This window comes from Passer montanus, unplaced genomic scaffold (assembly GCF_014805655.1).
Source record: "Passer montanus isolate IOZ18808 unplaced genomic scaffold, ASM1480565v1 scaffold40, whole genome shotgun sequence".
Classification (NCBI taxonomy): domain Eukaryota; kingdom Metazoa; phylum Chordata; class Aves; order Passeriformes; family Passeridae; genus Passer; species Passer montanus.
Window position 1 is genome coordinate 6,524,580 of NW_024368819.1, and position 27,639 is coordinate 6,552,218.

General features: G+C 37.1%; 1 protein-coding gene and 1 long non-coding RNA gene across 7 annotated transcripts in view; one reads left to right on the forward strand and one right to left on the reverse strand.

Annotated features, from left to right (window-relative positions):
* The window catches only part of BIRC6 (baculoviral IAP repeat containing 6), a 174,457-nt gene that overhangs the window by 23,554 nt on the left and 123,264 nt on the right, over window positions 1-27,639 (reverse strand). For all 6 annotated transcript variants that reach the window (XM_039718798.1, XM_039718795.1, XM_039718797.1 and 3 more), the window contains 2 exons: window positions 27,364-27,528; window positions 25,444-25,612 (listed from right to left, as the gene is read on the reverse strand). In XM_039718798.1, coding sequence (XP_039574732.1) covers window positions 25,444-25,612; window positions 27,364-27,528 — 334 coding nt within the window. The remainder of the gene's footprint in view (window positions 1-25,443; window positions 25,613-27,363; window positions 27,529-27,639) is intronic.
* LOC120506809 lies at window positions 15,303-19,611 on the forward strand. The gene is made up of 2 exons (XR_005628607.1): window positions 15,303-16,236; window positions 17,346-19,611. It is a non-coding gene; the product is annotated as an uncharacterized LOC120506809 (long non-coding RNA).

The following is a 27,639-nucleotide window of genomic DNA, read 5'->3' on the forward strand; positions in this document are numbered from 1 at the left end:
CCCCTGTCCCACATCTACTCTTTGCTAACCTGTGCACCTCTTCCTGGTGTGACCAGCTGCAACTACAGATGCCTCAAAAGCAATTTTCTGAACTAAGAGAGGCTTAACATGTCCAGCAGCATTCCAAGCAGAACTTCAGTTCAGGCTGTGCCACTCACACTCCATCACTGTTCTCACTGCTTTTAGTGTTTGCAGCACATATAGTTGCGATTTCTGAATTAGGTTTTTATTTCTGATATCATTATGTATTTCAGAAATATAAATATAAATTACACAGGTTTATAATAAAAAAGGTTTTGATCCTGTAACAAGGTCCTTTAGGGGAACTGAATTGAAATACTACCAACATGAATTAAAATATAAAATACAAACCTGCAAATTAAAAAAGTCTATCTCATAAATAAATAAAATAAAAGCAATGGAACTTTTGGAATACTGTCCTCACATACAAGTATCTGGCCAACTAAGATGGAAACAATTTGGATTTCAAGCAAATATAAACTTCAGGGAAGAACACATGTTAAAAGTAAACCACTGTATTCTTCAAAGTATGCTCTCCCTTGGGAACATATCCAGCTTTTTTTGTCTAACTCAACTGAGCAATGAAGGTGTATCATAACACTTTACCTGAATTAAATATGATAGCTTTTCTTATAGGAACAAAAAAATCCAACACACCATGAAACAGAAACAAATACTACTGCTTATACCAGCCCTATAATTTGAATACCATTAGGACATATTTAATATGTCAGAATCTTTTTATATGGGTATTTCGGTTATGCAAGAAGGCTCCGACAGCCTTTGATTTACATGGGCACGCATGTAAGCACACCAAACTGCAAATACACAGCATTCCTAAGAAAATGAAAATGGGAGAAAAATGACAGATGGATATTTATCCAGGAGTCTGTTCTCCAAAGGACAAAAGAGTTACTAGATAATGACAGACAACTCTCACACAGAGCTCTGTTTGGGGCTCTCAGTCCCCAGTGCTGAGTACACCCACAGTGTCCTGGCTGTCAGCTCCCACCAGCTGTGGTGTTTGTCACATGTGTCCATTTTTGTGCTGTTTGCTGCCTGATTCTGTGGGTCAGTGAAGTGCTGAGGAATGCTCAGCTCCCAGCACCACAGAAGCTCCCGCTTGCTGACTCTCAAACAGAACTGCTGCTCCAGAGAGCCCACCTGAACTTCTGCTGGGATTCCTGAGCACTTCTTCAAATGATTACTGTATGACACATACTTACGTCAAAAGAAAAGATTAAATTATTCCATTTCTAGACTCAAGGCAGGGATTTGCTCTCAGGTTTTATCCTGCTTCCAGGGCTGTCAGGATAGGTCTGCCTGGTGACAAGGTGGTGTTTCAGAGAAGGCTCCAAAATCAGAGCTGGGAACTGGCTTCTGCACCACCTGACCCAGGCTGCTTCCCCCACAGCCTGCCATGGGATGCTCAAACTGCAGAGTGAATACACACCAAGGTCCCACCTGCTGGCTTCACCAGCAGTTAACCAGTTCAACCAGCAGAGCATGAAGCAGAGCACAGGCTAAAAGCAGCAGCTGAACCTGGAGCAGGACACCACCACAGACTCTCACTGGGGCCTGGAGGCAGCTGTGACAGCCCAGGGTGACAGAGCAAGGCAGGAGGTGACAGAGAACAGCAGGGCAACAGCACCAAGGGCGGGTGGCCAGACGATGACAGCAGTGCTCTTAAAGGCTGGAACACCAGTGGTACCACACATAACTGTTAACAGCAGCATTTTTATCACCACCTTTGTTTTATGAATTAAGCAATTATGAGTGGACACCAAAAAACAGGTCAGTGTCTTACTGTCCCTGATAATTAGCAAGGAAGTTCAGGGGCAACAGGCAGCATACATGTTTACTCACAATTCACATCAAAAAAGTACCTCAGGTCTAAATTCATTCTGTTGCACTTGTGAAAAGCAGAAACCTCAGCAAGGTCATTTGTTAAGATAGGTAGGAATGACAAACATCTGGAAAGCATTTCATGGTTTAGGGGAATTCAGCCAGTCTCTTGCCAATATCTGCAACTTAGATGCTGAATGAAGGCTAAATAGGTAAAAAAAATAGAGATTTCATTAAACTAATCTCCCTTATATGCTAGTAACAATCAGTCTGATTTCTGTAGAAGGAAAAGGAGTATAGCTGAAGTTGTGTTAAGAAATCTTGGGTTCCACAAACTGCTGAGCATCCTGTCTTTTGAAAACTGCAGTCTTTCACATGCCTAAACATCATGGGATATTAAGGCATTTTTGAGAATTTTTAACCTATGCCTACTTATTCCTGGAAAGCAATTGATCAACATTTAAAGATCGTGTGTGATTTCAGAACATTTCAATTGCTTTCCACAAATCTATTTGTTCATCATTAATATAGATCTATTTCTTACAAATATCTAAGACTAGCCATATCCAATTACAACCTTAATATAATGAAAAAAGCATACGAGGGCAGGTAGTTTCACAGGATCAAAGTATCACCTTAAATGTAATATATATCTGTAGCAAGATAATGACCCAACTGAGTCTAATACTCCTTTGCTTTCTTTTAATATTATACAATATTCAAACAAAGAACAGCCATGCCTAATGGCCCATTAAATAGACAGTACTGAACAGCAATAAATTTTTTTGCAATTGATTTAACATCCTCAGTTCAACTTAACTGGCTACGAATAAGATTATTTCCATTGCAAAGTGTATTGAAAACATCACAAAGAATATGCACATTTATTCTAAAATGAAGCAAACTATTAATACAGCACATCTATTATATAAAAAAATCTTCACACTTTACAGCAAATTAAAGAGACAAATACAGAAGAAAAATTTGTAAGAAAATGATTAAAAGTTCTTATTTACTTGCATCTAATGTCAAGGCCTTCCTCACTGTGATTCTCATTGTGACAGTACTAGAAATTCCTACCCCAAAGGAGCCTATAAACTTGATGTAAAAAAGCTCCCAAGCAGCCACTTGAGGAAAAATAAAAAAATCAACACCTTTAGCAGTGTTACAGCTATGACAATGCCAGATGCAGACCCTCCTTGTTCCTCTATGCTCTGAGAAAAGCTGTCTATATACGCTCTCAATCTATCTCCTGTATGTAACTTTCATTTTCTGCACTCATTATTTAAGGACTTAGTGAATTTCAGTCATTTTAGAGGCCCACAGAAGTATTCTTCTTCTGTACAATCTTGTTTTACTTTGGACCAATACACATGACTGATGCTCTGCCTTTGTTGGAGGAAAGAAGGTTGTGCTGGCAGCCACAGCAAAACTGGAAACTCTTCCAAAACTACAGTCCTTTTATTTCTTTTCTCAAAGAGATCTACCACCGCAAATATGAGAGAGACCATAATGAATGATCAATTAAAAGGAAGCAGCTGAAAAGAAAAATGTGTTCAGGAGAGAACCCATACAGAAACCCCAGAAATAAAAGGGAGGCCTCCTTCTTGCACGGGGTAAAGTTTCCAGTGACCCAAGAGATGCCTCCACATTTCATTTCTTACTTTGTTTTGGATTTATTTCAATAAGATGTTTTACCTTTCTGAGAAGTATGAATAATTGTGTTTTGTTAAATATTCATCCTAGAGTAGCCATCTAATCCTGCCTCAGTTTCAAGCAATGTGAAAGATAACCACCAGTCATATGGAGTAATTGTATTATAAAACTGTTTTATTCATATCATGCACAAATGCTCAATATTTACTACAGTGTATCCAAGTCTCCCCTGCAAAACCCCCAAGAAAATATAAGTGTATTCTGAGTGACCTATTTTTTCATGATAATAAAATTTAAAAGACATGGCATCATCAGCTTAAGAAGCTCAAAGTAAGATAAGACATTCTTAATTACCCTGCAACTTACTAAAGTTTAAGACCAATGTTAAGATCACAACTACAGTACCATATTCACCTGGCAGTAAATTTTTCATTTTTATTTCATGATTTTTAACCTCCAAATAAATTAAAAGTAAGATCCAAAAGTTGTCAATTTTACACCATTTCATGCTTAGTAATTAGTGAGAACTTTTTTTTGATGCCTCAGTATGTTATTACCCCTAGCCATGATCAGATTAAAGACTTCAGGATCTCATTATCATATTAAAGACTATCAGCTGCTATGAGCACCACTGTTCAGTAAAAAAACCAAACCCCACCACACAAAGGGAGCACTAATTTTGTATTTCTAATTAAAACCTTCAGAAGACACAGTCTTGTGTCCACTTATACTGCCAAGCATGAGTGAGGCACTCTGTCCTTCCTACAGGGCCACACACCCTTTTGCTAAATATCTGAAAACTGGAGCTGCTCTTCAGCCCCCATTTGCTGCATCTTTGCAAACATATGATCTATGAATGCAGTCCCTGCTGCAGGCAATAGTGTCGGTTCCAAATACGTCATGCTCGGCTGCCTCTTGAATTTCTGTTTCAGAATCAACCCAGGGCAAGCCTCTTTTATAATAGGTCTAATTAACACCCTGTGCTCTGCTCTGCTTTGATAGAAAAGGAGATTGCCCACAGAGTAGTTCCAAATCAGATCTCTAAGAAAACATTAGCCTTTGAGTAAAAATAAAACAAAAGCTTTCCAAATATTGTCATCTTGTAGCAATTTAATTAGCCTGACATTTTGTTCACTTATTTTAAGATAGGAATAACACCAGCATTTTCACAGTACTGTTTTCAGTACTAGGAAAAATGACATCAGGACAGATTCATCGCTTGAATGATGAAGCAGGAGAAAGGGGTTAAGCACCCTCACAGGCCATGAGTCACAAAGCCCATGTCAGAGCAGAAAAACAACACAAGAAGGGTGGGCCTCTGAATTTAATGGGTACAGTGTCATGCTCCAAATTATTACTATTATTGTTCAGACACAACTTGAAAATTTTGTCCTTCTGATGTCAGCACTGATGAGCCCATTAGCAGTCAAAAAAAAAAAAATCAGGCCAAATGTTAGAAAAGCTGATAATAAATTATAAATTAATTACTGAGGCTGCAGTCATTAGTATCACTTCAACACCATGTGTATTTCCCCTTTTATCAAAAAGATGGGACAGACCTGGAAAAAAAGAGAGAAGGGTGACTAAACAACACAAGGTACAGAATGAGCTGCTGCACTATCTAAAATGAAATGAAGACATTGCAGCCTCAGTGACTAATGAAGGGTATCATAAAGACATTGCTTCTAAATTATGAGTGGTAAAAAAAGTGAGCAGAATTGGACTGATCAATACATTCAAAGGAATGGGCACACCATTAGAAGAAATCGTGCCATTTGTACAAGAACACACACTACACAATACATCACTTTTAAGGTTTAGAAAAGCTTAGCGCTAAATGTCAGGGTAGTAAATATTATCACAGGTTCAAAAGTAATTGGGTAAATTGATGTAAGAACAGGCCATCAAGGGCTAATAAATGAGGGGACACCACCCTTGGCAACATACTAGCAATACCAAAGCAGCATCTGCATGTCAGCCCCATCTCTATGTTCTCCCTGTTATTGTCCACTATCACTGATAAAGTGGCAGCCTAACAACCTTGGTCTGTCTTGGCATTGCTATTACTGTGTGTTCTAGGAAACTTGGGAAAAAAAAGTGTAACTGCAAGAGGAAAGGAAAACTGCTCAATTAGACAGGAAAAATGCACTGCTCAGGGAAGTGGGTCAGTCATCCGCAGCACGGTAATGAGCACTCGACACGAGTGCTCTTAACCATTTCTGGCTTGCTTATTTTTTAAAGAACATTTGATTTTGGTGAAATTGAGTACTTTCAGGAAAGTACTCAAGTCAAGTCAAACAACACTTTTCACACATGTATCCACGAATCCTGAAAAAACCCTTTGCCAGAAAAAGTGCAAGACATTATTTCCTTAGGCCAATATGTACAGTTCAATAAGCAAGACACAATTTCCTGCATTTGAAAGGATGGGAAAAAGAAGCCGAAACAGTACAAAAGACATGAAAACCAAATTGAGCTTTTAAAGCATAAGTGACTACTAAAGCCACACATGATGCCCAGTTTTGGATATGCGACTATTTAATGCCATACTTTAGCCCGTCATAATGGAATCCACTACGGATCACTCTGTGCCCTTAAACAGAACTGCAAACAAACCTGAAAAGGTGGTCAGGTAATGGAGAGATTCTTCTTGCAGTTTACAGAAGAATCTTATATGGGGCTTGGGAATCTATCATCAAGCAAGAATAATTAATGAAATCTAAAAATGTAAAATTGTCTATTCATTGGTTTTATTTGATTTTAAGAATGGCCCAGTAGGCATCAGTGCAGAAAGACTGTGAGCAAAGTCCTAAAGAGTAAGCACAAACTGCCATGGGATCCAACCCCACCACAACTTTTAATAATCTCTCCTCTGAAAGAAAGCTGGATTTACCCATTACCAGTTCTTAAAAACAACAAAATAGGTGGAATCCAATTAAAGCATAAAGCTCTAACCAAATCATGTTTGCATTGAAATCTAGAAAACAAGTGGTGTTGTTGGAAGCATCAGTGCTCCGGGAATGTTATATATTAACAAACAAATAAAGAACAATATAGAGAAAGGCATAAATAAAAGATAAACTAATTTAAAAATATATGAAAAATGTGAAGAAAGGCACATATAAAGACATTCAGAGACTGCATGAGAATAAATTGTTTGCCTGGTTAAGGGATGAAAAAAAACTTATTGCTAATACAACTCACTATGGCATTTAGTAAGATAGAAAGGACCAATGATTTCTATTTGAGGTCGATGTACTAAAATAAATCTAATAATAAAGGTAAGCTAGAAGTGTCAAATTCATCTTCCACTCAGAAAAATAAGAGAAATATTTTCTGCCGAGAAAAAGACAAGATTTAAATATTCTGCAGAAAACATCTTTCTTAAAAAAAAAGTAAAAATAAGTTCAAAATAAGGAAGGAGGTGGAGGCTTGCTTATCATGTCATCCTAAGTGTTCTAAGTGTGCAGCACTACACAGAGATGAAAGGAAAGATATCACCACCCTTAGAATGAGAATTGGGATTTCTTTATAAAAGTTACACTGGCTTTCATCATCCCTGCAATGGAGAAGGAAATAGTGATTTCACTATTTTTGGCAGAGGAGTGGGCAAGCAGCCACCTTGAAATGGTCCTCAGTCTGAGCATTACCTCTTCCAGGCCATAAAACAGTCACTAGTATTTTAGAATAAGATAGGAATCAAAAATAAGATGGAAACCTGCCATTTCATTGCACATGCTGCAGAAATAGATACAGAAATTCAAAATTAGATAATGAAGTTGTGGAGCACTTTTAAACCATTACTTCAGCAGATGGAAAAAGGCCAAGATTTGGGTCTTCTGCTCTGTCAGCAGAGGATACAAGACTGTTACTGGAATGAAAGGATGTGTGATTGCTGCGCTTGATTTTTCCTGTATGTGTGAGCACACCTACAAGATCATGTCCTCAGGGGATAAAAGGAGACTATTTAAGCATCTCATTCTGTATTTAATATCTAAGTATTTTGCTTGGCCAAGATAGCAGAGCTACTGTGCATATGCAAACCAGAACTTTTATCACTCCAGTGTATTTTTCAGAGAATAGTTGGTTCTTTAAAATACCAAGATGGACTTTTAGTAAACACACAAAGAGCATGCTGAAAAGTTACAGCTTCATTGAGTCCAAGTTAAATGAAAGGTAACCCTTTGTATTTACTGCATATTCAAAGTGCCTTAGAGTGCAAATAGTTCTCATGTAGTAAATATATAAACCAATTTAATATATGATAGGAAGAATCATCTCTAAGGCTTCTGGAATAGGAAAATTTTCACCTTCCTGCAACCTCATGCAAGTTCCTGCACCACTTATTAAAATGGATCATCCCCCATTATGCTACAGCAGAACAACAAAAAATAACTCAAAATTAAATACAATATTCTTTTGTTAATAAGCTGTGTTATCTTGATGTCCTTTAGAGAGGACAAAAGATACAAATCCCATCATAAAAAAAACTATACTTTGTGTTGGAATAATTTGCCATAGACTATTTCTTCAATCACAGGGATCCACTTCCTTGGATTTGTACTCAGTACTAAGAATACCCTCAGAGGATAGTAAGAAAGAAACACTCTGAGTGAGAAGTGTCTGCATAACAATATGGGAAGTGCCAAATACATTTACAATGTTTTATTTTCGAAAACATGAGAGAAAAAAAGAACACAAAAGAAATAAATTACAAATAAGGTTATTACTGTCCAGAAAATGAAAACCTATCACTTGACTAAATAATAAGACTTTCAACTGCTGGAACTGAAAGCCAGCCCTCACCTCAGTAAGTTCTTCAAATGCATATCAAGACACACACCCCAGCTGACAAAACCCTTCCCTGAAAGTACAGTGAGCTTGCTCTTAGGAAAAGCAAAGCAAAAATGTCTAGGACAACCCCTGGCAATCTGTTCTGCACATGAACAGAAAGGGATTGTTAGGGATTTCTTTAGTCAGAAAGGGATTTCTTTAGTCAGGAAATTCTTAGCAGCTTATCTAATTGTGCTGCCACTACTTGGGAAAACCTCTAATGTGTAGAAACACAAAATACTGAAAATGCCTTACTTAGAGTTCTTTCAGAGGTCTCTTGGATACCTCAAAACATTTGTGTCCTGTTAGTGTTTACTGTATCTTACCAGGAAGGCACAAGAGTTAAAAAAGAAGGAAGAAGTACATCAGACATTTCTGCTATATAGGAACTGTCCTACAGGACATGCAGTGTGGTGTCACACTCTTCTCTGAAGTCATATCCTCTTTTCAAAAAAGACTGAGCCTGTTGGTAATGAGGCATAATTTTTACAATTAATTCCCAGCACCTCTAGTAAAATCTATGAATGTTTGTAGCACATGGCACTGCAGAGCAATCTATTTCACACATCCACCATTCATATTCCTAACCATAATCGCCAAGTCTACATGAAACCACTTGAGATGTACTGTCTAACTAAAGTAAAATAAGAAAAAATTGTAGGACTGGTAATATTATTCTGGAAATTTGGAAAGATGCAGTGCGGTACCTATAATTTTAAAGGGCTGGCTGAACACCTTTACCAACTACCCTCAGAGGGGAAACCAAACCATTACTTACAGACTCCCAGGCTCGTCCTATGATACAGGGATACAGCTACCAGTGTTGGCTTCCAACTGCTGAAGGGAAAAAGGGAACTCCTGGGTGAAACACTCCAGAGCCTTAGCAAAGAGATAAATAGCCCAGGAAAGCCTAAGGATAGGTTCTCTCCACACTAAACTTCACTGCCTTGTGCCTTGAAACAGGGCAGTGACCTGCACTGTTTTCCCAAAAGTGAACAGCCATCACAACATGCTGATAGTCTATTGGCAGAGGGAATTTCACTGAACACTCATGGCCAAACCCAAACACTTTTGAAGGCAATGACCCAGGCCTTTTATTTCTCAAGTGAACAATTAAAAGTAAGCATACAGAAACCAATCTCAGGAATGAAAGGAGCACCAGCTGCATCTCATGTATGATTTGTTAGCTTCTATGCATCCTTGTATCAAGGAGCAGCATCTAACAGTATTTCCTGAAAGTTTATTAAGAAAGATAACACATCTGCAGGAGGCAGGAAGGCAAACACCATGGTTTCATTTCCTTTTACATAAGACATATTGCACAGTGGAGTGCAAGGCATAAAGGTCTGTGAAAAAATATATCTCTGCTTAGTATCAGAAGAGTTATGTCTAAGTGGATCTAAAGGGGAATAGTAAAAAATTACTGGTCCTTGGGAGGCAGATACAGATACACAAGCAGTCTGTTGCTCAAGCTTTCAAGAGTGATATTACCCTGTAAGCACAAAGGTCCAGAAATCCATAGTGGTCTCAGATGACGAAGAAATTTTGTTTACTTAGCTTTTCAGGACTGTCCTGTAAAGCACCTTCAGAAGTGTAGTCATTAATTGGAAAAACTTCTGTTATTTAAGGCTCACAGAAAGAAACTGACAGACAAAAACCACACCCCACTCCTGATTCCAAAGTAAAATATTCTATCATTTAGGCATCAGGACAAAAAAATATATGCATGAGCAGAAGGAAGAACAACATGGGATGTGAGTAGCCCCACTGATATCTTATCTTTACCCCTCCTATTTCTCACCTGACATTTCTTGAGTATCTTAACCATGAAAATCCTTTTCTTCTGGAAAATTTAATGGGCACTTTAATTCACTATGATCAAGTGAAGGGGCCCAGAGGTCACAAGCTAGTCTGAGGTATGCTCTGTACTTGCAGCTGCAAAATATACCACCAGCTGAAAAAATCAATGAAGATCTGCCAGTTCATGAATCTATGTTTAAAAGCCATATAAAACAATGTGCAGTACAGGAACAGATAAAGATTGAAGCAAAGTTCCAGTGTCTCACTGAACTTTGCTAGATACCAATTTGCTGAAAAAAATACCTCCAATCAGCTCTTTGTAGCAAGCCTCAGTCTTTAAAAGACCAAGTGCTTTATCTGTCATGCAATCCAGTATCCAATTACAAATAAAATTTAAGCTACTTCATTCCTACAACTATGTTTTTAATTTTCAAAGATATCAATGCCACGATGTTTCAATACATAATTACTCCTTATAAATTACAACAAATTTCTGCAACACAGTAGAGCTGAAGCTACAAATCTAGGATTTGTTCTTTCATAAATCTTTTATATGATTAACCAGTCAAATGGATAATCAGTTTTGACATTGAAAAAAATTCTGTTAGAGTTCTAATCCAAAAGAAGTATCTGTTAGAAAACAGTCTGCTAATTTAAATGCTTTGAAAATACAAGGATATATTCATATTCCCTTGCAATAGGAAATAAGAGGTTTTGTGGGCTAATATTTTCATCCTCTTATTTCAAAACTATTTCCAAATAAAGATAACAAAACAGAAGAAAGAAACATATAAAACATGCTGGGAGTGTAGTAATCTGTAGGTTTGTTTTGTTTTGCAAGATCAGTCATCTGAAAACAGACAAGATGTGTTCTTTCTCAGATGGTAAGATACTTCAATGACTTTGGAGAAAGAAGAAGTTGGTGTAGTACTGCAGTTCCCTGAGCGCCACCCTCCTGGACTATGATCAGTTCTCATTACTCTGCTTGCCCAGTAAGGACTCAATATTCACATACTGGACACCTCTAACACCAAAATTTAGGAAGATGAGAACTCAAAAAACTGATACTTGAAAGCCCTAATATTCCTATAGAAGCATGAAGCCTACAGTCAAACATGGTAAAGGAATAGTCTCAAAAACCTGCTGTCCTTGATTAAAAAACCTTTCTTGAGCTGCAGAGAACAGCACTGAATCAGAACTGAAACACTCCAGAAGTTACTAACCTCTTTAGAAAGGTACAATACCCATACAAGAGATTCTTTTTGATATAAGAAGAGAAAAATGAAGATTGCCCAGTGTCAGAAGGTCACCACACACAGCTGGGGCTGAAATCCTCACCTTTAACTCAGGAACATTAATCATCAGTCACTGACTTCTGAATTGCTTCAGCACTTGAAGAGAGTGATTTAAATACTTCTTACTGAACAAATACATGACATGTCACATGACACCTTCCAAAGGTGTTTTTTCTAAACTTTTATTCAATTGTCAAACTTAGCACTTTTCTTGACAAAATAGCAGTGTCCATTCTGACCATGGTCACAGGAATTGAGCTTGACCAGTACCAAGAGAAGCTGGTGCTGAAAGAGTTGTGGCAGAAGTGGTACTACTTCACATCCATTTAATTGACTTCTTAATACAGAACCATTTCAGAGCAAGGGGGAGAAACTGGAACAAGAACATTTTTGCTAAGCGAAAACTGACAGGTGGGAACCAACTGGAGAAACTTCTGTAGTTAGTTATGAGAGAATTCTGAATTTTTCCAAGGGTACTTTGGGTTGGCATCTAAGTTACAAAATCAGGAAAACCCTCAGACAATAACCAAAAGAACAATGGAGTTCCTCAATCAGAAGAAACACAAGATGAAGTGTACAGCTGAAGTGTCAAAATCATCAAGTCAATGCTGAGATGAAATACATAAAAGAGCCACGAAAGAGAATAGTAAGAAAGCTAAATAAAAATAATTCGTGTTGTTTGTTCAGATGCAGGACCTGAGTCCTTCCTCTTTTTTTCAGCATGAGAGTAAAATAATACTTTGAAACCTTGCCATGCCTATCACTGCTGACTCAAGGGCATCACACATCAATCTGTATCATAAAAAATAGGCTAACAGCTCTCACAAAGGAAACAGTATCTGTGTTATCAGGAGAGAGAGAAAAAAGAAATAAAAAAAACTAAAGAAGAAAGAAGGAATGTGGCTATCCACTTTTTGCTTATGCTAAGCCAACCAGTTCATCTGAATTTATGCATACTATTGCATCTCCCAAGAGACACAGCTTTGCTCTATTGTTCTACAATTTTACTGAAAAACCACCAGACCTCATAAAGGAAGTTTGTGGAGGTTGTTGGAGAAAAAAACTAGAATGCATCACCCTACGAAATACATGTGCTACCTCATTTCAAGTACTTTCTTTCATGTTAGGGAAAATTCAGAACAACTACAAGGGAAAGTTGTCTTCATGGACAACTGATCTTTTGGATTTCACTAGAGCATTTTAACCTAAATAGATTTCAAAGTCTAGACATGATCTGAGTAAAAACTCAGTAAAACTGAGTAAATACTATTTTAATTAAAAAATACAGCATATAGAATGATTTTAGTATACACAAAAATCCAAATTCTACAAATTCATAAAAATACATGAGGAAAAATAAAACATACACTTAAGAGAACTTGCTTCTTTTGCAACTGTGATACTCTGGGTGTGCCACATTACTCGTAGCCGTAGCGTGCAGCAGGACAATGATCATCGAAGGGTCAGGACTGTAAATTGTTGAATTTATGCTACAGAGTTCTTACAAGATAGCTTGGCAACTTCCCCTGAAGTATGAATATCTTTAAAATATGACATACATTTGTACTGCCTAAGGTCTATTCCCATGCAATAGAAGTGACTTCAGCAGTAATGAACAGAGTGACCTCTAATCAACCAAATTTGCCCTGCTCTCAGAATACCACATAAATCAGTTACTGAGGAGTTGCCAAAGTCTTACTAAGTGCTTGAAAGCTCTTCCTAGATGGAAGTAACAGAATTAAATTTAGGATGTTTTTGGATACCAGTGTCCAAACTCCACACACTATATAACTATGTAATGTTCACCCCAAAACAGGTGGGTTTATTACTGATGTCTATAAAATGTACTCCCAGACTTTTAATGTTATTTTATACAAAATGTAAAGTATCTCCCCATCTTTCCAAATACTTAGTGTTGTGGATAAATCAAGGCCTTTTCTAATCACCCTGCATTACTCACTTCACTCATGTGAGAAATCTTGCATGAAATTTTCTCTCCACACTGGAGATGCTATAAGGAAGTTATTTGTAAATGCCAGCTTCCACCTAACATGGATGAATTCCTTGAGTTTCCTATAACTGACAAATGTTCTGACAACCTTTATTTGCTTCTTCTCAAACAGTAACTCTTTGCAACCACTGACAGCTTAAGCAGCTACTTCCCCATCCTTACTGTGCTGTGCTGGAGCTTTATTTTTGGCTGGGTCTGTTTCCCAAACCCATTCACGTCATGTCCACACAGACGTGCAGAGCAATGCAAGGGCAGGATGCGAGGGAGAAACGCCGTCAGCCCGCGGCAAACGCTGCATCTGAATCACGCTGTGCAGGAGGCAGCTCTGCCCCTCACCTGCGTGCAAAGGCAGTCCTGCCTGATTTGTTTCCCCCTGAAATGCCAGTTGCAGCACAATTATAAAACAGCAGACCACGATGAGACCTCAGCCATGGTAATAACCAGGCCAAGAAATGTTTCAGGATTTTTTTGCTGCTCTCTGTGGGTACATCGTAATTAGCTGCAAAGGCATCAGTAATCTTTAAATAAAATATTCACGTTGCACAGTTTTCCTCTTTCACAAGGGAAAGGGTTTGATTTTGAACATGTGAGGGTTAATACAGTACAGCGGCTTGAACATTCTGTTATTGCTAGGTGCTGTCAGCAATGTGAATGGTCAGAACACACAGGTGAAAAATTCCCCCATCTTTGTATCTCTCAATGGATCCAAATGGATACAGAAATACATTCAAGGTACACAGACACAAAACAACTGCAAGAACAACTGAAGATGAAGCAGTGTTTTCAGAGAAAGGGAAGAGCTTGAAAGGAAAGAAAAGATCATATACAAATATTAGAAAATATATATTTAAGGAAGCTATGGTGAAGAGATTTAACCTAGTAAGTTTATTCCTCTAGAATCAAACAATTTCACTGAGGCAACATGACTTTTGGGATACAGGGCAAATCACATAAAAGCACCATACAACTCACAGTGCTTCAAATGTGGTATGTACCATTAAAATAATGCACATGCAAAATATGCAGTTTTGTGTGTTACTAAGAAACTAACAAATGTACGTAGACACTTTGGAAAAATAATGATAAAAAATGTAATTAAGTTGAAAATGGAAGAGTTTAAACAATGATTTTACTGTCTTCTGCTTTCTCTATAGAAGATTTTTCAACACTGCATTTCAAACAATGCCTTGTAACTCCTAAAATATGCTTTTCTGGAAAATGATTAAGGTTTTCCAGTTACATCCCTATTGTTCAAACTCAATTTGATAAATTGTATTTTGACTTTTCAAAAACATACACAAAAGTACATTTTTGTACATTTGAATTCTGACTTGCTTGGCATTGCAAGTATTTTTTACAAAACAAGTTTTCTGATATATTTAAAATACAGCTACATTCACAGCAAGAAGCTATGCTACACCAATGAAAACACATTGCATTGGTAGCCTTCATAGATCAAAGTGACTGAATAAAATTATTTGAAATACAGCTCCTTCCAGAGGCCATTAAAATTGTATGGTTTTGGGTTTTTTGGTTTTTTTTTTGTCTGGAGAGACTGGGAAGAGAAGACTTTACAGAGTTCTCCCCCCTTTCCAATTGGGCAGGAAAAAATTGCCTCTCTGATTTAAGCAGGAAAAAAATTGTGCTGATGTTTCCTAAGAAATCAGAACAGGATTATTTTTAAGTGTTTTCATTAATTACATGGTAACCTGCATTCTTTGGGTGATGAATTAAAGAGGAAAAGCATTTATTTCTCATAGAAACAATTGCCTGTCAAACAAAGCATAAAAAGACAAAAGGCAGAAACACTGTTTCAGCCTGAATGCCTTAATGTCACCATTTGTCATGCAGCACTTGCTCAGAAAACCCCCAAGTACAGTTAACTCTGCTCCTCTTTACACCGTGCACTTTCTCGGCTGGTACAGGATTAAAATGTGCCCGGCCTGCCGATGAAACAGCAGAGCCATCGCACATTGTTATGCAACTCACTGTCTGCAAGGGTGGCTCGTAGCTCCTTCTTTATTCAGCAAGTGCCAAGTGCATGTTTAATCAATGTCACAGCTCACCACAGTGTGCAACTAAAGCCACTGTCACTCCTCTCCTCAGATTTGCCTGGCTGAGTTATGCAATGCTCCGAAGAATACCTTGGAATTCTTTCCAGAGGCTCTGAATGCAGGTGGGTGACAGCGTTCCAACTACTGCCAGCAAAGCAGACCTCTTTCCATCCTTTTTCAGGCTGGACTAAAATTACATAGTGTGACTGCACGTAGTTCACTGCATTTGGAATTACAGCATGTCAACGTGAGAAAGCCTCTTCAGACGGCTGCCACAAAGAGTACATCAAAGGCTGGGTGCTTCTGAAGTCTTAATAAATAACTAAGTATAACTGAATAAAACCAGGAGCTGTTTGTATTTTTTTTTTAAGACAAAAGAGAACAGCATGCATTTTGTTGCTCTGCATCAGCTAAGGAAAAAAAAGCCTCAATTTTAATGAGAATTAGTCAACAGTGAGGATCATTATGAGAAAGAGCTTTACTGTCTTTTCGACTACACTTGCTTTAGTGGATTACTGAGAAAAAACACCAGCCATTTGGAAGATTCTGCAACATTATTATCTTCACTGATAAACTTCTTCATCAAGAAACTGTACGTGCTCCTATCTGGTCTGTCTGAGAGAGGAGAGCAGCTCCTTCATGAAGATAAAAGCCTGGATTGCCACTGAATCGACGAGTAAGAAGCATGTCTGATGACATTTTATTCCTGATGCAATGTAGGGTAAGAAATACCTCTTTTTTTTTAACCTTTCTGTAAGATATGTTCTGAGCTGATGACATTAATTAAGACTCACAGCAGAAATACCTTAATCTCCAACGATTAAAGCCATTTGCCAGGAGAGAAAGATGCTATTGCACTATAAAATGATTGTATATCTTCAGTAAATTGGAGTGATCTGAACTAGCAGAAATCCCCATCAAATTTCTGATCAATAAAGCTAAAACAGCATCGCAGATTACATACAAGATGAACATACAAGTCACCAATGAACATAATTTTACAGGGAATATGTTTCTAGAAGATATTTGACTGCAGATTAAGAGTACAAGAGCAGCTAAGTAATAGAAATGAGCTGTCAACCTCACTTCTGCAACCAAAAAAAATATGACAAATCATACATGCATCTGTAAATGTCTACTCGAATTCTTAAACTGCACAGAATGTTGTTACTATAGAAGTACTACCATCCTGTGGCATACTGCAATGATCAGCATACATAACAACCACCTTTATATTTGAAGAGACAGACATTTTCTGATAAATGTTTACTCTTGCATGGATGTCCAAAAGCTGATCTGTTAAACATGAAAAAGGATAAGATCTCACTTGCAATTGCCTGCTTGGGGCTTGTGAGAAACAATTGTGATACTGTATTAAGGAAGCATATTTTCCATGTTTGAAAATAGCAGGCATGAATATTTTCTACTGGTATTTTTACGTGGCAGTTAAATATTTAAGAAAAGCTAAAAATGCATATAACCTCCCCAGGCATTTCAGAGTATATGACAATGCTCACATATCTGCTTTCACCAGTACCATCTTTTATAAACAAATAAGCTGGCTTAAAATACATTTTAAATGTCTTTTGTAATAAAGCATACTAACTGGCTTGAAGAACCAAGCTATTTTTCACTCCTATCAAATCTGTACCTACAGAACATTTATTTTTAACATGAACACGTTCACACAAAAAGAAAACAAAAGACAAATGCAACTCAATAAACGCAGCATTAAGAAATGTTGTATGAAGAACTACAGAATTGTTTTCAAAAAGATTGAAACTTGCATGTTTGTCAGACCAGATTTACCATTTGCTTTCTTTTTTCTAGCTAGCTGCCAGAATACTGGTGAAGGTATTTGCAGGAAAAATGGGGACCTCTGCCATCACAACACTAGAAGATGTAAAAAGGCAAGAGGAGAAAGAGGAAAAAGAAGAATCTATTTTAGCACTGCTTGGGATTATTGGAACTGTGCTCAATTTATTTGTTATTGTTTTTGTGTACATCTACACTACACTTTGATGACATTTTTGAAAATCAATTGTACAGAACAAAGTGCAAAGACCTGCAATGGTAAGGATGATTTCTAAATTTAAAGCAAAAACCCCCACCACTCTCTGAAAGGAGTATCAAAAACATTCCAGAGTGAGGTGTCTGGCTAAGGGTGCTGCATCAATGACTGCAAAGTGTACCTATGAGCCCAGCTAGGGTGCTAAATTATGTAAATGAAGGCAGACCAAATACAACATTTCGTTGGTAACAGATGAAATCTGAAGAGCAGGATCAGAGAAGGCACTGTTTTATTGCCAGCAAACATGCAAGACAGAAACACAGCCAAACACTGAAAATAATCAGAACATAGAAGAGATAAACCAAATCTATGAGTAACTATAAGCAAGTCCCATGCTTTCTATGGTTTTGTGCAGTATGTCTCTTCATAGCTGAGACCAGAAAACAGGCAAAAGGGTTTTTTATTTTTAGGCCACCATAATTTAGGCTTATAACTTACACTAATGTATAATAAGTGTGGAAACAGGAACGCTGTTATACTAGAAGTTGTAATATTATAAATAAAATTTTAACTATTGACTATATTCTGCAGCATTTTTGTTAGTCTTGTGGAAAGCTGAAAAAGGTTAGATTTTCTTGCCTTTACTAAATCTGTATTTGAAATCATCATGCTATACTAACAACGTGCTTTTCTAATTAAAAATACTTTAAAGTGGTGTGAAAAAAAAAGAATAATTTTAGTACTTCTTTTAAGACATATTAATAATTCCAGTGACACACTAATACATATTCTCTAAATGAAAAAAATCTTAAATTACATTTTCTATATCACCATTTTTAGAATGTGTTTAACAGAAGCCAAATACAATTCTCATGTTTTCACCCTGATGCTTATTTTCAAGTAAAACATACCATGCAAGGGTTCAGAGTGTTGCATGGAAAACCTTTGTCCAGAAGACTGTACTCTCCCTTTCTGGACCAAGTCCTGAAGAAATTTTCCCATTTTGCACTGTCTATGACTGAGGCCCAGAACTGCAACTCTTAAGCATACTTCACAGAACATACCATTTGGCTACTGAAATTAGTGAAAGTAATTCCACATATTTAATTAAATCTACATATGCCTTTAAACTAGATCCAAAGCTGTGGACAGTCTGAGACCATAGAATTTTTTGTATACATGAATGTATCTCACATGTACCTTATAATGAAAATTACTTTTGAGAGCTTAGGATTAAAAACTCATTGAACAAACAACATGAAAAAAAATAAAAAGAAATTGATTTTAATAAATACTTTTCTTACTATTACCTGTGCCACAGGAACAACAGAGCAGCTGCATTTCTGAGTATCAGCTCAATTTCTTCTAGGCTACAAAACTACATCCAGTCCCTCCATAAAATGACATGTGAAGAAATACATCCCTTACATAGGTGATAGCTTATTTGTGTATAGAATTTGGTAACTGCTAAGCCAACTGAGCCTTTGGAAGTCACTTTGAAACATGCATTGAATAAGGTCAGGGACCTAGAAGAGAATGAATTTGGCAATGATATTTCAGTCAGTTGCACACTGTAACACTGACTTATGGACAAATGAGGTGGAAGATGGTATATTCTGGTTTTGCAGCTCTGAGTCAATACTGGCTCAACTAGAAGAGATGATAAACAGGGCTGAGGCTGCACTGGAAGGAAGTACATGCAGACAAGAAAATTTATTCACCAGCCACAGTCTTCAGCAAGTCTCTATTAAATGTATAATTATTTTCAGTATATGAAGCACCAAAGCATTCTGTAAAACTAAGCTACATTCTAGAGAAATTATGCAGGTTACTAATGTTTATTTAAGACTACAGAACAGATATTACCATTATTATTTTTTCAATGTACTTCTTATATCTACATACTTATGGATATTATTGCATTTAATCTCATAATACCAGGATATTTGAGATGGATCTCTGAAATGAAATATTACAAGAACCTGAAAAGTGAAATTCAGGTAGAAATTACTGCTGTTTATTTTGATCCTGAAGTTATTTAAAACTTGTCAATTCTGTGAAATAAATAAACAGTTTTATTTCGTATCATCTCAGTGCATAGTCTCTTCTCGAAATTGTGATTCAACTAGTACAACAGCATTACAGTGAAATACTGCACCTTTTTTCTGTAAGCTCTTCAACAGCAAAACAGACAAAAACTAATCCCAAAATTATAACCAAATGTGGCAAAGGGTCAGTATGATTTCTTTTACCAGTGAATGAGCTCATTAACATTAATGAAGGCTAGGAGAATTTTTAATTTCAGTAATTACATGCTGTCTATCTAAACTGCCACTGTACTTCTGATTTCATTTATAGCAAAGGTTTTGATCTTTAGAGGGAAGTCGCAGGGTAACATTATCATTAGACTGCCTCAGCATACAAGTTACATTTTGTTTAAAACAGCAATGTGAAGTCCTTTCTTAACAGGCTATACTCATGTGGACCTAAGTCTAACTTTAGTTAAATGTGCTCTAATAAACAGCTTCGGTACTTATACATTTAATCCAATATATGCTTAAATTTCACCAACAAAAAATATCTTAATGGCAACTACCTCTCATTATACACAGCACAAATAGTCTAGGGAAAAGCAGAGTTGCTTGATGATTCAACATCTACACTGCAGCAGTACCGTCACACCTTCAGTGATGGACAAATAAAGAGCTCAGTGTACCTGCCTCAGAGTACTCAACATACTCAGTTCAGTGGGACTGGAGAACTTGACAGAAAGTAAAACAACACCATGCAGTGCCTTGAGAATAAGTGAGATTGCTAGGAAAGAAATACTCTATCTTCAGCAGACCCACTAGTGTAGTTCATGGTCTGAGGCCTGAACAGTATCACTTCGATGGACTAAACTAACAAAGGTACATCAAAAGAGGTAGAAAAAAGAATGCAGCACATTCATATTCAACAGATTTGTCCAAAGTACTGATTAGACAAAGTTCACAATGAGGAATTTGGCAGCAGGATAAGGCAGCATGACATTAATGAGTCCATAAGTCTATGATGTGGTAGTATTTGGTAAACTATGAAAAGTGCATTGAAAGCAAATACTGGACTCTCATCAAGTGGAACACTTTGGTCAGTAAAGACAAACCTTTTAGCAAAGCCCTCCCACAGAAATGCATCATCTCTTCTCTGCAGTCAAACCCAGGGAAGACTAAGCTCATGTAACACTACAAGCTATGCTGACCACATCACATGGCATTTTGTCCACCAAAGAAGGAAACGTGCCTAAGAAAGGAGCATGTAAGCAAACCCCAGCTAAAACTACAGTATCATCTGTTTCCTGTAAGCCTGGAAATTCAAACAAGGAGAATTCAAGCAGAATTCTGCAACTTGCTATGAGGTCTGTTTTCCAAGGCAAAGGTGATAAACCTCTCTTGATATTTGGCTTTAAACAAGTCTAAGTCATCTCAGGGTTTGCTAGATACTAGTTTAACAACAAATCAGTAGAAAAACTGATTTGATTTTTACCATGAAGAGACTACCTAATATTGTGGTATTGACAAATCCAAACTTCACTCAGCTTCTTACTGTTCAAGCCTATTAAAAAATAGACAGTCCTTGCCCTGTTCTAAAAAGTCACTTGATTCCCCTTCTGCTTCATGATTCCTTTCCACTGTCTTGTCTCTGTAAATCTTGTTAGCTACAAAGGCTATTATACATACTGCTTTCTTCTCTCCCACTTGCAAGTACTATCTTGTATTAATTTCCATTAACCTATCAGTCAAATAACTCTTATTTGTATTAGCAAAATCTAGACCTTCAAGACAGTCACGTATGGTCACACGTTTGCTGGGAACCTCTTATTGTACAGCACAAATTTTATTACTGTGCATTTTGTTCAAGAAGAGAAGTGTTCACATTTGAAAGAGTCCCTAAAATCTTTCAAATGAAACATGCTGTATACAAGACAATAGTGAAAGGATTTTACATGATATTTTGTGTGAAATGTGCATATATGCATGGTAATGAATACATGATAAATGTTTCATGATACAGAAGTTAAAAACTACATCAATTTTACAAATGTAAATATGAATTAAGTCTTAGGAATAAACATAGGTATATTAAAAAAAAAATCTCACCATGTTGCAAAAATAAACCTTCTCATTTACAGAATGAAAGATAGTAAAAACCACAGTAATGCCATAACAAGACATGAAACAAACACCAAAAAAATTATCAAGAAATGGGGAAGTTTACAGCAGCTATTGCCCCTTGCGACAAGAGCAATCTTGCATACTAAGGAAAGTTCTTCAAAGACAGATAAACCTTCCTCCTCTACAAGAAAAAAAGCAATTATAGAAATCAATTAAAGTGGTCAGAATTTGCAAAGACTTCACAATCACCTCACTTTGATGCAGATGAAGCTGCAGAACATATCAGAGCAATGTGGTTTGTACTGATCTGGTTCAAGGTGAGGTTTCTAAAAGACTAAATATTATGCGAGCACTGCTTGTCTGATCAATATTCCTTTTATCCAGAACTATACAGATAACAATCTAGTCCATGTATGTTTTGGGCAAATTAAGCAGGATGCCAAAATAAACTTAAGCAGCAAAAATCCTAGATAGACTTACCACTGTGACACAGGCCAATCTACTGAAAAAGCTTTGCAAGCTGGATGTGATAGACCTGTAGCCTAATTGAATATGTGTAAGGAAAATACAAAATTCACATCAATACCAGAATACTTACTGTCTTATATCACCACAGAGTTATCAGCTTGCTGTGCAATGAAAGGAAAAAGCATGCCTGCAGCTTCATAGCACATATTTTTATATCAAAACTCTTCCCCTGCCTTTATTTTATGTCTATGGTAGATACACATAGATCTGTGAAGATCACTATTATTCAAATAATTACAACAAACCTAAAATCTGGCAGAATACCTTCAGTATAAGGGTAACCTTCATCTGATCCTACCAGTACCCACTCAAACCTGAGAAAGTTATAGGGTTGTTGAAAATCGTTAATTTCTGTCATCACTGTGCTGGGCACAGCTTGTTCCTGCTCAGGTGCCAGAACCCAGGAACATTCTGTTAGCATTCTATATGCAATACCCTAATTTCTCAGACCAGCATGTTACAGGAAGAGTGCAGTTACCTGCTTATCCCACATGAAAGTACATTTTGACAGCAGAAGTTGCACCAGTCTGAAAATTAGAATACATATACATGCTCACTACTACCAATGCTGTTCCCTTTCCTACTCTCCCTAGACTCCCGTTCAGCCTTGCTAGAAAAGACACAGGTATTCAAGGTAAGTTTGAAATTAGATAAAGCTGTATCAGGAAAGACTCACATGTGTTCTACTACATTGCATTGGTCTTCAATATTTTAAAAACCAAAATAAAAATAGTAGTAATAATAAAAAAGTAATCTCTGTATTTGAAATGTTTGAACCATAAATGCATCAAGGGGATTTTTTTTTTTCAGTCCCACAAGCATCGTACCAGAACCTAACACAGCTTCAGAGCTTCTCAACCTGCTTCTCTTGTGTTAGCTATGTCTCCTGACACTCAGTGTCGGTGACACTGAGAGCCCCAGCATTATGTGCAACTTGCACTCATTAACGTGAAAATTATCTGTCTGCCTTTCAACTCAACAGTAATTACTGCACTGGAATGATGTCTTGTTATCACTAAGACAAACTGTTTTCAGGGCTTCCTTCTCAACTAAATGCATCTGACTCAAATATTGACAAAGAGAAGACATTCTTTCCAGAAGTCATCCTTTTTGCACATTTCCCTTTCGTACTGCTATCCTATTGTGCTTCCAAAGATGAGCCTGACTGATGCAAGCTTGCAAAGTTATTATTTTTAAATCCAGGAGGGCATTGTTAATTATAGTGTTGTATAGGCTTTTGAACAATACAGCAGGAAACATTCATATTGCTTTGATCAATCAAAGGATAACAACCCTTAGATTTTACAGTTCTAAACTTCAATAGAAATAATCCCATTCTTTGTGAACTTGTAAACAGAAGGGTAGTTTTCATTTTTTTTCTCTAAAAAGCAAGGCTTTGCTTTGCTTTATACATTTTAACTGCTACATTGCTCACTCTTTCCTAATTGTTAACGCACAGGCACAACATTTCAACACCACCTGTCAACCACAAACAGCAGTAGTTCAGCAGTGGAAAACATACCTAAAATAAACATTTCACCAAAAATTTGCCTCTTCTTTGTACGTTGAGAAAACAAATGGTCCCAAACTAGTCTGAACTTCTCACCACCAGCACATATCTCATCTGTCCTATCAGTATCTGACTGTTCTTTCCCAGTTAAAGGTGACTTCCACAGACAGATACATTCTTCTATTGAAAACAGGAAAAAGCAATTTCAGCAGCTGTGATTCATCTGTAACTCAGGATCAGCTGCTTCATCCTTTAGATAACATGGCATTTTTGCCAGGCCCTTCAATGAGTCTTCCTTTTCCTCAACAAAGAAGATTTTATAAGTATCTGTTAGAAAGATTACTTTATTCTTTTACTTTATCATTTCCTTCATTGTTTTACACTGTATTTTCAACTGCAATAACAAGCTTGGTCTACCATTAGTTCATTTTCCTCACTGCAGTATGTGCCAAACAGAACTAACAAATGCATTACAAAATTAGGGTGAGGTGTCAATCTGCAGACTAACAAGTGAAAGATCTTCATATTTTTATTTTTACTATAAGACCCCAGTAGACTTTTTGAACTAGTTCCATTCCATCACACGAGATTATGTAATGCCCTACTTAGTACAAATTAAAAGAGCCACATTCTTGTTTTAGTTCTAAGTAGCTTTGCAAATAACTTAAGACAGGGATGATTTCTCTTTTACCTCTAACATAAAATGTATGCTGTAATTCAAGGAGCTATAACATTGTTTCATGAATTCACATCAGCACACCCTCCAACTGGCATCCCAAAGAACTGCGGAAATGTGACAAACACATTAATCAGTTGCTCCAAAAACAGGGCAGGCAAAATAAGCTCCAAAACCAAATTACCCAGATTTGCAACAACTCCTCCAGATACTTCAGGATTAAATCCATCTTTATAAACAAGTAACTTAATAAAAATCCAGCCTAAGGCTCATCTCCATACTCAAGCCTGTCATCTAGTGAGACTGAACATAAATCACAAACCCAGTCTGCTGATTTTGTCATTAGTTCCGCACAGGCATTTGCTTAATTCATACTGCTTCACACCACCTTGTAAAACTGAAATGGTTTCCCCAGCCAGGTACAACATACCAGATGAAAACTATCAAAGCATCTTTGTTTTAAAAGTATAAGCAGAAATTTGATGAACTCATAGAATTAATTCGCCTTCGCTTTAAAAAGCTCAACAATTTACTGGTTCCCATATATTTGAAATATTTTACAGTTCTGATAAGAGGCTTATTTTTGTACTTCCTAAATAAAGGAAAAAAGCTTTGATTGAAGTAGAATTGCCCTTTGTGCAACATTTATCAAATTCAGGTACGCACTTCCTCAATTTTCTTTAAAATTGACATTTTTCTTCACACTAAATTTCATGGCCTTGTATAAAGTATTCCTTTTCTCTGTGTATCTTCTGTAGAAGAACTAACATGTAAACTTTTCAGAAGAAAACACCATTTTCCTGTTAGTTTCAACAGCTGAAGAATTGAACTTCAATTTTAAAGAGCTATTGCAACAAATGTGAGAATTTCAACGAGATTCTGTCTCATGATTCTCATGATTCTGTTTTGTTTTCTAAGGCTCAAGTGAATGTCCCATTAGTAAAATTCTAAACTGGCATATGTACTGAAACAAGAACCACCTGTTGTTTTGCAAAAACTGATTTGACAGAAGCAAGCAAGCTTTGATGTTGGAGGAGGCAAGGACACGTTACCTGAGTCGTTGCGCAGGTACGACGACATGGCTGGGATGAGACAGGACTGGCTGAGCAGCTCCAGGAGAATGGATGGAAGAGCGCTGCTGTTTTGGCCTCTCCCCTCATGGCTTGTTTGAGTCTCTTCATTTGATGTACTCCCTGCAGGATTTATGTAACTGGCAAGAACCTGAAATACACCAAAGTACTTAATCAAAACTGATTTATTTCAGTCCAAATAACTTTGATTTTCCTTAAGATAGATGCCCTAACACTTCACTATCTGTTTTGTGAATTCAGTTCTGGTATTTATTTCAGCAGGCCAAGAAGAATTTCTACACAGTTATTAGATTATTCAAACTTTGGCTAATGATGAAATTAAGTAACTGTTATAATTCTGAATTATTCCAGGAGATCAATTAATATGAATTTTGACAAACCTGCTGGAGTTACTCAAAGCAAGAGTTTGCCAGCTCAGACCACTGAGACCTGCAGCTGACCAGTCCTTTTCACTTTAGAACACCAAGTACAACAACCAGTGGCAGGACTTTTCTTTTTTACAACTGCAAATGCTTCAGGTATTTTTGTAACTTCCTTTGGGATGGGACTTCAGGGTTTTCAGATGAAACACATCTGAGCACAAGAGTTACCTGGAGGAACAATTACTCATGAGCACGGCCCTTATGTGAGTAAACAAAGAGCAGAGGTGGGAAGGCACCTCCCGACTGCACACCCACCTGTCCCAAGGGTGCCTGTGCCTGAGTTCACAGGCCCTCACTGGGTGTTGCAGACATAAGGGTTTCCATGGCTCTGATTTGTGCAGCTGTACTCTTAGCTTTCAGTCCTAGGGACTCTATTCACCTTTTCAGCCTCTTTTTTCTTTCGTTCACCCTCTTTGTTCTAACCCCCTTATCCATGGTATTTTGCTGCAACATCTTACTAGCAATCTGTACAACAGAATTACTCTAGACCTTTCTAGAGCAGGGAAGTCTGCTATACAACTGACTGACATGTTCAGAAAAATGCTACTTCCTTCAGCTGCTGAGTGCCCTTAGCAAATGCCTCCTTAATTCATGACTATAGCCAAACCTCTCCCTGGCAGAATACAAAATACTGCCTGGAAGCTTTGCTGAGAGTAACTTAGGTGATTTTCCTCTTTCTTGCATGGAAAAATGTTTTCAGATTTTATTTATTGTACTTTTGCAAGGGATATGACGATTGTGCCATGTAATCCATAGTGGCTAAAATAACTGATCATCAAAATGGTATCTTCATCAGGGTGTGGGCGTTTTCAAAATTTCATCCCCTTTGTGCTCTAAACCCCAGTAGGTTAGTTAGTGCTTTTGAACTCAGGATTCTGTGAATTAAAATTTTGATTTTTGACCAGATACAATCTCATATTCCCTACATTGATCCAAGATAACAGGGACTGGCTGGATCTCGTAATGGACTGAAAAGCCTGACTATGCAGGATCCTTCTCCTAGGTATTTAGAAGATATCAGAATTTTACTAAGATCTAGATGTTTACTGAAGAACTACTATTGTCATGTAACTGACATACTCAAGATTTTCTAGTATGTATGAGAGATTTTGTTATATTGACATAACATATTCATGAACACCAGTATTAACTACAGGCATTTCGTTAAAGTAGAGTGAAAAGTATGCAAGAAATTAATAGGTAACACTGTTTGGCACATAAGTTCTGAAGTTTCTTTTCAGAACTCATAACCAGGTCTTCTATGCAGCAGCCTAGTGACATCTGAAAACAGCCTTGCTCAAAATATGATCTATATAATTTTCTATTAGGACATTAAGTTGTCTGTAAATAATTTTTGCCCAAAATATTGTAATTACTCTACTGTGCGACTGACAAAACTCCAGTTTTATTATCCATGCTTTAAATGCCTCTCATTAATCAAAATTTCATAATTGCACACCTGTAGAAGGCAGGTCACATGCTCTTCTTCTAGTCTTTGCTTAGTCAAGGCTTGTTCAACATCCCATCCTGAAGCTGTAGAGCCTGTTCCAAATCCTGTACCCTTAGCCCAGTACAACTGCTGTTCTTCTGTTGATGCAGTATTGTGTGTACTTGACACCTGTGGCTAAAATAAAAAAAAAAAAAAAAGGAAAAAAAAAGAGAAAATAATAATTATTATATTTATTTAATGATTTAATCTTAGTAGCGCTATCTTTAAAAAGCCTTTGTTATGCAA